Raw genomic sequence first — 11,522 nt, 5'->3', positions numbered from 1 at the left:
ACGGCGGCTCTCCTCATTCCCCTCCGCACTCGTACTTTCTCCGTCGTGTGTGTGAAGTTCGATGCCGCTACTATCTTCACAAGGCGACGACATCGACTCCGGCGCCGTACTAGCAGCGGTTGGAGCAATCGAACTGCTTAAGTCAACGTCCCAGGGTTGACTGACACCATGGTTAGTTTTGCACGAAAAGAGCTGCTCAGAGTGCCTCTTCATCTGCATTGAAGTTTTAAAATCTTTTACAATATATACGTTTTTACCAATTCTCTTTACTATCACACCTTTACACCACGTATATTTATTATTACTAAGATATTTTTTGTACATAATCGCTTGACCTTGTTCGAAATTTCTAACTTCCCCTCCTTTCGTTTTACTTTGCGAACACTGTTTAGATGCAACATAATCAGTTAATGAAGCAGATGAAGGTGACGGCGGCGAACGCGGATTCATTAAATCTAAACGTGATCTTAATTTGCGACCAAACACTAACTGTGCCGGAGACATTCCTGTTGTCGAGTGAATTGAGTTTCTATAATCGAAAACGTATTTGTATAGTCGCAGTTTATTTTCCCTAGCATTTGTACTACTCAACAAACAAGTTTTGATTCCCTTTTTTGTAATTTTTACATAAGCTTCGGCTTGTCCGTTACTTGCCGGATGGTATGCTGGCGAAGTTATGTGAGATATACCGTTTAGTGTACAAAAACTAAGAAACTCCTGAGAACAAAAATTAGTGCCGTTATCTGTGACTACCGTATGAGGTAGTCCATATCTGGACATGTACTCATACATCCTTTCAATGACAGCACTAGTAGTTGTGGAAGCCATCTCGTACACCTCAAGCCACTTGGAGTACGCGTCTACTAGGACCAGGTACATCCGACCATTCAGCGGACCTAGAAAGTCTAGGTGTACACGGTAAAAGGGTTGCGGGGGGTATTCCCACGGGCACACAGGAGAGCGCCGCGGAGTCGGTCGTAGCTGCATACACACCTCACATGAGCTAATCATATTTTCTAGGGCGTCGTCTAAGCCTGGAAACCAACATCGAGATCGAGCTTCAGCCTTTGTTTTAACTATGCCCATGTGTGAGCTATGCAACTCGGTTAAAATACGGTGACGCAAACTTCCTGGTATCACCACTTTATGACCCCTCATAACGCAACCATTTTCAACGGACAGTTGTAATCTACATAAGTAGTAAGGCTTAACTTCTGCGTTAATAACTTTTTTAGGCCATCCGTTTTGAATATATTTGATGACCTCACGTAATATGCTATCATTGCTGGTTGCGTTGCGTAATTCAGTCACCGATATCGGGAGTGCGCCTTGCACTACGAAGCAAACATAAGAGGCGCTGTCGAACGCATCGACATCGACCGCTCCCGCTCCGCGCCTGGTCCCCCCGCCTCGACCACCGCACGCGCCCGCGCCGCCCGGTAGACTCGCACGAGACAGATAGTCCGCACTATTATCTGCACTCTTCACGTACTCGATTACATAATTATAACCACCAAGAAAAATTGCGTATCTTTGAAGTCTGTTTGCCGAGACTTCTGGTATGCCTCGTTGTGGGCCAAATATCGAGAGCAGCGGTTTGTGGTCCGTCCTTAGTATAAATGGATTTGACCTGCCGTACAAATATTGATGAAATCGACGAACACCAAATATAATCGCGGTTGCTTCTTTTTGGATTTGTGAGTACCTTTTCTCGGCGTCGTTGAGTGTTCGCGAAGCGAAAGAGATAGGTTTTTCCTGGCCATCGGAACTCACCTGTGATAGAATAGCACCTAACCCATTGGGTGACGCGTCTACAGTGAGAATTATATTTGCATTAGGATTAAAATGGGCCAATACATTATCGGATGCTAACAATTTTTTTATTTCATTAAACGCCTTATCATGTAACTTAGACCAACGCCACTTTGTTTCTTTTTTTAGAAGTTCGTATAATGGCCCGAGAATACAAGATGCATTCGGTACAAAATTCCTATAATAATTTACTAAGCCTAAGAAAGATCGTAGTTGACTAACATTCGTAGGCGCCGGTGCCTTTAATATTGCTTCTATTTTATCGGGTGATTTCTTTAGCCCCTCTTTATTAATGGTAGACCCTAAATAATTAATCTCATCTTGAAAGAACTGACATTTAGACTTTTGTAGAACAAATCCTGCGTCTTGCAACCGTTGCAGGACCTGATGTAGTCTCTCAAGATGTTCAGAGTCATTGCGACCCGTTATGAGCACATCGTCCAATAAACACAGCGTGCCGTCCAGGCCCGCTAGCACTGTATCCATGGCTCGCTGGAAAATTGATGGCCCACTAGCTAACCCAAATACCAAACGCGTATACGCGAAGATCCCTTTATGCGTATTGATACAAGTTAACTTTTGGGATTCTTCATCCAGACAAAACTGACCGTAGGCCATTGACAAATCTAATTTAGTAAATTTCTGGCCTCCGTATAGTTTAGAAAACAACTCGTTTACGGTGGGCAACGGATACTGTTCCACAACTAACTGCTTGTTTATAGTAACAGAGTAGTCCGCGCAGATACGGACCGAACCGTCACGTTTCAGTACCGGGACTATTGGTGACGCGTAGTCGGAATGTTCGACTGGTCGGAGTACTCCCAGTCCCACTAAACGGTTTATCTCTTTTTCTACTTTTTCACGCAGAGCAAATGCGACCGGCCGTGGTTTAAAAAAAATAGGATGAGAATTTTCTTTTAATCTCAAATTAACTTTGTATTTGTTGAATTGCCCTAGCTTGTCCGAGAATACGGCGGGATATTGTTCCTGTATTAATTTCAACGTGTCTCGGGTAGTGGCACATTTATATACGGGCGTTAGCTGCAGTTCAAATTGCGCGATGAAGTCGCGGCCCAGTAAAGGTGGTCCGCCATCGCGCACCACGTACACGTCGAGCTGGCGCGTGCGACCCCGCCACTCCACTAACAACTGAGCGCGACTGGCGCAACCTAACACGTCACCCGAGTAACTTAATAATTTCTTATTTGTGCTTAATAAGGGAATGTTTTTAAAATGTTCGTTATACGTATCGTGGGACATAACGGTAACAGCTGACCCACTATCGATCTCAAACTTAATTCTAATACCATTGACACACACGGTTTCGATTAATGGTTCACCTCGAAAAGATCGAATGTTATAAATTTTACCGTCGTCACCGTCACCTTCATCGTTCTCCTCCGTTACAACATAATTGACTCTTTTGCACATTCTACGCAAATGCCCTTTTTCGTTGCATTTCCTACAAGTGTAACTCGCAAAACGACACTCCGCGGCTTTGTGATTCGAATAACCACACACGGAACACTTCACTTTTGCACTTTGAGGTACACTAGTCGGAGAACGTTTGCCTATTTTATACAGCTCTGTAACGACAGCCTCGGTAGCAGCGCTTGCAGCAGCAGCCGAGCGCGCGCTGCGCAAGCTCTCGGTCAGCTCCACAGCCCTGGCGAAGGTCAGCCCGGCCAGCTCCTGCACGTACATTTTTTCTTTTTCCACGCCCGGCAGCATACCCATAATGAATCGATCTCTCAATGCTTCTTCTACATTGCTGAAGTTACACTGAGAAGTGAGACCTCGTAACCTCGCAGCCCACTGTGATGGTGACTCCTGGGGTAGTTGTGTGGCGGCATAAAAATGATGACGCTCGCCAAAACCAACTGATTTTGGAGTGAAATGGTTGTCCAAGGCACTAACTATATCTTCGTATGGTACTTCTTGAACTTCTTTAGGCAACACGAGATCTGCTGCCAGTTTGTAGGTAGATTCGCTGAGTGTGCTAAGCAATATGGCCCGTCTTTTGACTCCTGCTGGATCTTTCACTGCGTTAATGTCATTCGCAATGAACCACTGTGTGAGTCTGCATCTCCAAGTCTTCCAAGTTTGCGTGTTATGATCGAAATTACTTAAATTTCCGAAAGACATTTTATAATTATTTTTTTTAGTGTGGGTACCTCGTCGCCAATGTTGTGTTAGCGTGTATGGGGACAAGTGATACTCAAGACGGCCAGTGACACACTAACATTTATTACAAACATAACAGTAACCCAGTTGGCTTTTTTTGATTAAAACAAATAAAATTCAATCTATATATTAATACGTGACGGAAAAAGTTTGTACCCCTTTTTACGAAAATTGCGCGGTCGGAAGAGTATGAAATTTACCAGACTTATAGAGAATATAGAGAAGTGCAGAATGTATTTTTTTTATTATGCATAAAATACGTTAAATCAATAAATAAAACATTACACACACTACCATCTATTTGACACAACACATATATAATGTGTTTATTGACAAAATTTTGTTATTGTTAAAGTCTGCGGTCAAATTGAGAGTAAATTGATATTGTTTGTCTTTACCATTATTTGTCTATAATGTAGTCTTGGGGAAACCTGTGATTAGAAGTACAAATCTTGTCAATAGAACCATAATAATGTTCAAACTTATAATTTCAATTAATTATAGTCGAATTTCGACTACTGAGGGACCACTAGTTCTAATAATTTCACTTTTTTAATATTTCGTTCGTTTTCTTTTTCGAAGGTCTTTGATTCATACCAATTGTTCGGGAAATACAGAATTAAAATAATATAAAATCGGGAAATAAAACTGGAAATGGTGGAATTTAACATTGATAGGTACTAGAGTTGCAAAAATAATAATTATTTAGGTAAAGCTACTTATAAATAGAAAATTTGCGTTAGCTCACCGCTATAATATATAAATAAAATCGGGATAAAATTCAAAGCGTATATTTTTTTGACGTGTCACGCAGTTTTTAGGTAGTTCGCGCGGTAAAAAAAACTACAGACTATATTCAGGCGCCTGAACACCAATACATATAAATGTAAATGTAAAAAAAAAGAAACTCACTAAAAACCAACAATTATAATTGGATGAAAGAATATTTAATTTAAGCTCATCATTTCGATGGACAAAACATCAAACAAACTCGTCTTGTAATAAACACCACTTTATATTTATCTTGTTTGTTGTATTCTATGTATTTTTGTTTCCAGTGCATCATTTGGATTTCGGTATAACTGGAATTATACACAAGAATTATACCAGAAAAATGTACGTGTGTATTCAGATATAAAACAACAAAAAAAAACCTTTGATTATTTTACAAAATCATTTGAGTGAGTCGCTAAAACATTTTGTGCAGTAACGTATCCCAAAATAAACAACCACGCATCAATGTCTGAGCTCTTTAATAATGCCTTTGTAGGTAGTCTGATTGTTCGGGCAAAGGCTGCTAAGCACTTGAGAGAGCCTTTTGTACATCTAGACAGATCTCACGTATAAATGAAGCACAAGAGAATCTATTGTAAAACATAAATTGTTATTTTCGATGCGATCAATATTCTAAGCTGAAAATTGAAACGGTAATCCTTTTAAAAATTCCTTCATAGCAGCGAAATTACTATCATTTCTTAAAAGTTCTACAAGTTTTTGTTTTTCGAGTGATATAGTAAAGTAATATCTATACTAATATATAAATCTACAGTGGTTTTTACGGATGTTCCGTTATAGCTACTGAACAATGCATCCGATTGACTTGAAACTTGTAGAATGTCTCCATGTAGAAAATACACGTACTTAATGGATAGGCTTAATATTTATATGAGTGTTGGATTCCCTACACCAGGTGCGGGGGCGTTAATGATGAGAATCTTTGTGGGGGTGAGAAATATAAGTATAATTTTAAATGCCCAGCGAAGCGGACGAGTACAGCTAGTCGTTAATATTATTATAGAAAATAAAATTCATTCCGTGAGGGTTACTGTCGGCCGCACAGAGGAACTATTAAAATAACACTATTGGCTTATAGCCAAATCGATTTGTAACTGCCTCGCAAAAAGCAATAAAAATTGGACGTGCATACATGATAGCGCGGGAAATATAGCTGCATTCGTCATTTATGAGTGTTTCCGGGATAATGTTGCTGTCACCCGCTTCAGAATGAGGTGTTTACATTTTATTTGAAACTTAATTTATACGTAGATGTAATTATAAGTTTTATAAGTCCATATAATAATATATCAACTTAAAAAAAAAAAAAAATTCGAACGTACTCCATTTTGAACCTGTTTACGAGTCACGCATATACGACTATTTCTGCCGTGAAGCAGTAATGCGTTTCGGTTTGAAGGGTGGGGCAGCCGTTGTAACTTGCGACCTTAGAACTTATATCTCAAGGTGGCTGGCGTATTTACATTGTAGATTTCCATGGGCTCCAGTAACCACTTAACACCAGAAGGGCTGTGAGCTCGTCCACTCATCTAAGCAATAAATAAAAAAGACTGGGCGTCGAACAGCCTCAGACCCTATGCATATTCGCAGTTTTAACCGAATTCACTTGATTGGAATCGTTTTAAACTCTTAGGCCTTTTACACTTAGGTATATTTCAAAGTAGACAGCGATATTCATGTCATTGTGTAGCCATTAAAGTAACTCTTCTAATGACAGTTCATGCTTCAATGCAATTCGATTGATGCAGTATATCATATTGGCATTTCACAATTTCTTAACTATGTGGACATCATATACCTACATTCCATATACACAGTAGCGGCGTGCAGATTAGGTAATCGGTGAAACAACATTAGTCTGGGGATGTGATGTCGTTTTTGCGAGGCAAAACGATACAGTAAAAGTCGTTAAATTTCTTATCTACATATTCTTCTTCTGTTAAGTTAACGACGCACCAAATAGCTTTCAAATTTTTGAAGTTACATTTCTTTAGGCGCGTTATGGAAAATTGATGAGAGTGAAATTTAACGATACGCGCGCACCGTGACACAAAATTAATAGAATGAAGTTGCCCACCAAATCGCTCATACGACCGACGTAACTTGGCGAGTCTGAATATAGCCGCAGGTGAACTTTCCGAACCGTACCGAGAATTACCGAATTTATACGATGTCAAGAAAAGGGATGTCCAATATGCGTGTTTGAGGATGTTGTTTAATCGATTTTTTTTCAAATTGATTAATATTTAAATAAAAAAAAAGAAATAAATTTAATAAAAATAAAGTACGCGTAGTTCTTACGCGCGTACATAAGTACACGCACCCTTTTTATTTCCTAAATTTTACATAAAGCAAATTTTAATGCTCGATAAATGATCGCAATTCGACCAATATCTCTAATACCGCAAGTTTTCAATTCATCTTAAAGTAAAAAATAATAATTTTCATTTTTTGTTTGATGACACTAAAGGTCATCGGTAGCCACTAAACAAACAAAAACAATATCTGATGAAAAACAGAAAATAAAGTTATACTTAATTGTTTTCTTTCTTCTTATTCGTACACTCTTGACAGAGTGGTCGCGGTCATGCATCAGTCGGATCCTGCGGTATCGATGCTCTCGCGATGCGACGCCATGTAGCACGATGTTTCGCAGAGTGAGAGCAATCAATTATGTTGGAGTGAGTCACAGATTTTATGAGGTCGGTCCATGGTGTTGGAGATCGTTCGCGAGATCTTTTGCCCTCGACTTTCCCTTGCACCACCAACCGCTCAATTAACGAAGTGACACAACATTACTATTTAAAAATGTATTTATTGCTTTTCGAAGTATTCTCCGCGAAATTTGACACATTTTTCCATACGATGGAACCAATCATTGAAGCAACCATTCCATTCGGAAGTTGTGGTCTCCAAAATGGCCGTTTTGTAGGCGTCCACAGCTTCTTCAAGTGATGAAAATCTCTGTCCACGCAATTTATTCTTTATTTTAGGGAAAGTATAGAAATCATTAGGACTTAGGTCGGGGCTGTACGGCGGATGGTCTAATAATTCTATGTTTTCTTGCTCTAAAAACTCTTTTGTTCTGTGCGCGGTGTGAGAACTCGCATTGTCGTGATGGAGGTTGATGCGGCGGTTGCAGTTCTCTTTACGGAGTTCAGAAACGACCTGTGGCAAACAAATGCTAGCATACCATTCTGCATTAACCGCTCTTTGTCCCTCAAGAGGAATAGTCGTAACATGGCCGGTTTTGGAGACAAACGTGGCCACCATTTTTTTTGCAACACTCCGTGAACGAACAATTTTTGTTGGCTTTAGCTCATTTTCGAACACCCAAACTCGTGACTAGTTTTTTGTTTCGGGTTCGTACGCGTATGTCCAGGATTCGTCACCTGATACAATGTTGTATACAACATACATACATATTTGAGGATCCTGCGTGGAATTTTTCGAGAGTTCTGACGCACCAAGTAACGCGAGCCGTTTTTTGCTCTTCACAGAGCGAATGCGGTATCCATCGGGAAAACAACTTTTTTACACCTAATTGTTCATGCAAGACTATTTGTATTTGACTCATGCCAATGTCTAAAGTTGCCTGAATTTCGCGGTATGTCACATGTCGATCTTCCTCAATCAGCTTACGCACAGCATCAACGTTTTCTTGGGTGACTGCAGTTTTTGGACGACCTTGACGGGTTTTTTTTTTTTTTTTATTGCTTAGTTGGGTGGACGAGCTCACAGCTCACCTGGTGTTAAGTGGTTACTGGAGCCCATAGACATCCACAACGTAAATGTGCCACCCACCTTGAGATACAAGTTCTAAGGTCTCAAGTATAGTTACAACGGCTGCCCCACCCTTCAAACCGAAACGCATTACTGCTTCATGGCAGAAATAGGCAGGGCGGTGGTACCTACCCGTGCTGACTCACAAGAGGTCCTACCACCAGTAATTACGCAAATTATAATTTTGCGGGTTTCATTTTTATTACACGATGTTATTCCTTCACCGTGGAAGTCAATCGTGAACATTGTTGAGTACGTATTTCATTAGAAAAATTGGTACCCGCCTGCGGGATTCGAGCACCGGTGCATCGCTCAACACGAATGCATCGAACGTCTTATCCTTTAGGCCACGACGACTTCAAAATGCTTTTGCCTTTATTCATATTTGTCTAAAGTGTAGTCTTGGCGAAATCTGTGATTATAGAAGTACATAATTAACAGTCTTTGACAAAAGAATCTTAATAGTGTACAAACTTATAATTTCAATTAATTATAGTCGAATTTCGACTACTGGGCGACCACTAGTTTATTTGCCACTAGTCTGAATGTGTCGAAAACATGCCGTTCTTTCTTCATACAAAAACAGGCTTGATTTCCAACAAAGAGCCTTGGGTTACTCCTGGGGGAGCAGATATCCATTTAGAGCTGATTGAGAACGATACAACAAAACACGAAATGGACAGTGGATGCTTATTGGAAGCTTATTTTTAATAAATAAAAAAATTAATAAAAGATGAACGAACGCTTCGCTTTCAAAAAAATCAATGTATTCAATTTCATATGTATAATACTACTCTGCCAAGAAAGTACCGGGAAAATATCAGTAATACACAAAGTTTTGTATATTTATAAAAAAAAATTACCACCTTCAAAGTATGTTACTTCAGAAACGACAGACATACTCCAAGGAATAATCCAATCATCAAAACATTTTTTTTTATTATTGCTTAAATGGGTGGACGAGCTCACAGCCCACCTGGTGTGAAGTGGTTACTGGAGCCCAGTCTCAATTATAGTTACAACGGCTGCCCCATTCAAACCGAAACGCATTACTGCTTCACGGCAGAAATAGGCAGAGTGGTGGTACCCACTCGCGCGGACTCACAAGAGGTCCTACCACCAGTAATAACGCTAATTCCGGAATCGAGTTCAGTTCTCACTACAAATTCTTTTTTATGTCTTCTACCGAATGAAAGCGGGTGCCACAAAATGATAATTTGATCTTAGGAAAGAAAATAAATTCACTTGAGCCATACCTGGTGAATAAGGTTGCTCGATGTTATTTGTTAAGTTTTTGGTCAAAAATTCGATCATAATGATAACCTTATACGAAGACAAATTCTTGTGGTACAAAATCTAAGAATTTTCTATCCACAAATATGGCCTTTTCCGTCGAATTTGCTCACTTAAACACCGTATAATGCTTCAATAATCTTCTCTATTTACGTACCGTTTGAACTTCCGGCAAGAATTCCGAGGGAACAACACCGCGATAGTCAAAGAAAACAGTCAGCTGCAGACGTTGATGGTCTTTAAGAGCGAAGCAAATCATCATCACATCTCGACCGCTTTTAAACGCTTTGTACCACTCGTAAGCCAGTGGTTTTTTTTTTTATAAAATCGATTCACTGTAATTCTTCTGTAATATTTCCAGTGGCTCCGAAAACGAAATTCCATTGGCAATGCAAAATTTAAGACTAACTTCTTGTTCGATGTTTTTGTCCATTATGAAATTTGCAGAGATCTAGATATGATTTAACTAAAACAGCACTGTGTAACAATCTGTGTAACACAATCTAAACAGCAGATGCAAATCAAACTACGCGCCAAAGTGGAAAACAGTTCTACTAATCTAACAAAAACAAAAAAAAATTGGAACCATAAACAAATCGTTGATTACCGATACTTTTTTTACCGACTGTATGTATATTCTAAAATACTAGAGTAAAGACTTAGCATTACATCTTGTTTTTCATATAGAAATACTAGACGTATAGAACTTTCGTAAAAAATTATAAAATTTCCATTTTCAAAAGTGTTCCCACGACTTAGTAGTGATTTAGTTATGCCGCTTACAATATTGTTGTCTGGTGACTACTTACTATCCTTCAGGTCGTAACCTCATCTGCCCACTAACCTAAGACTATAATTAATTATATTAATTTATATCAATTATCAAGTATATTATGAAAATGAAAACGGTCATTATACAAATACATTATTTTACACGCTGTTCTTTTAATAATAAAGAAAATTGATAACAAAATATATTTCAATGATTAACACTATTTTAATCATTAAATTGCTTATCAGCGGTCGATTTTCGTTTGGTGAACGCAAGTAGTATATCTATACTAATATTATAAAGAGGACAGATTTGCTTGTTTGTTTGTATTGAATAGGCTCCGAAACTACTGAACCGATTTGAAAAATTCTTTCACTGTTTGGTAGCTGCAGTATTTCCGAGTGATATAGGCTATAATCTTTAAAAAAAAAATTGGGATCCTTATTATAACTCCAATAATGTAACCCAAGGTATAAAAAAATTGCCTTAGTAAATTGCAAATTTAATTACAAAAAGTGTCGCGACAGAATAGGTCTAACTAATTATACTTTAAATTGTTTATTATAAAAAAAAGAACATAATATTCCTAACCTAAAAGTACATGTTATTATCTGCAACATGCTTCGTCAGATTACAGAAATAGAGTTATCAGCAACATGCTTCGTCAAAAAGTACAATACTTACTTTCAGCTACAAGCGTTGTCATTACGTCTAACTATTATAGTCTAACTATTATAGTCTAACTATTATAGTCTAACTATTATAGTCTAACTATTATAGTCTAACTATTATAGTCTAACTATTATAGTCTAACTATTATAGTTATGCCGCAATAAGTGTTCTTTTATTTTTTTAAATAAAACAACGTCAAATATCATTGAAA

At 38.6% G+C, this 11,522-nt stretch overlaps 1 protein-coding gene across 1 annotated transcript; it reads right to left on the bottom strand.

Moving 5' to 3' along the window:
* Positions 1–403: 403 nt before the first annotated feature.
* Positions 404–6,118, bottom strand: LOC119630096 (uncharacterized protein K02A2.6). The gene is made up of 4 exons (XM_038018415.2): positions 6,114–6,118; positions 2,035–3,937; positions 754–981; positions 404–529 (listed from the first exon to the last, which is right to left on the bottom strand). The coding sequence occupies exons 1-4, from the start codon at positions 6,116–6,118 to the stop codon at positions 404–406; spliced, it is 2,262 nt and encodes a 753-aa protein (XP_037874343.2).
* Positions 6,119–11,522: the final 5,404 nt, after the last annotated feature.

The sequence above is a fragment of the Bombyx mori genome, chromosome 21 (genome assembly GCF_030269925.1).
Source record: "Bombyx mori chromosome 21, ASM3026992v2".
Classification (NCBI taxonomy): domain Eukaryota; kingdom Metazoa; phylum Arthropoda; class Insecta; order Lepidoptera; family Bombycidae; genus Bombyx; species Bombyx mori.
The sequence above is the reverse complement of the archived record's forward strand: the minus strand, read 5'-3'. Positions and strand labels throughout refer to the sequence as shown.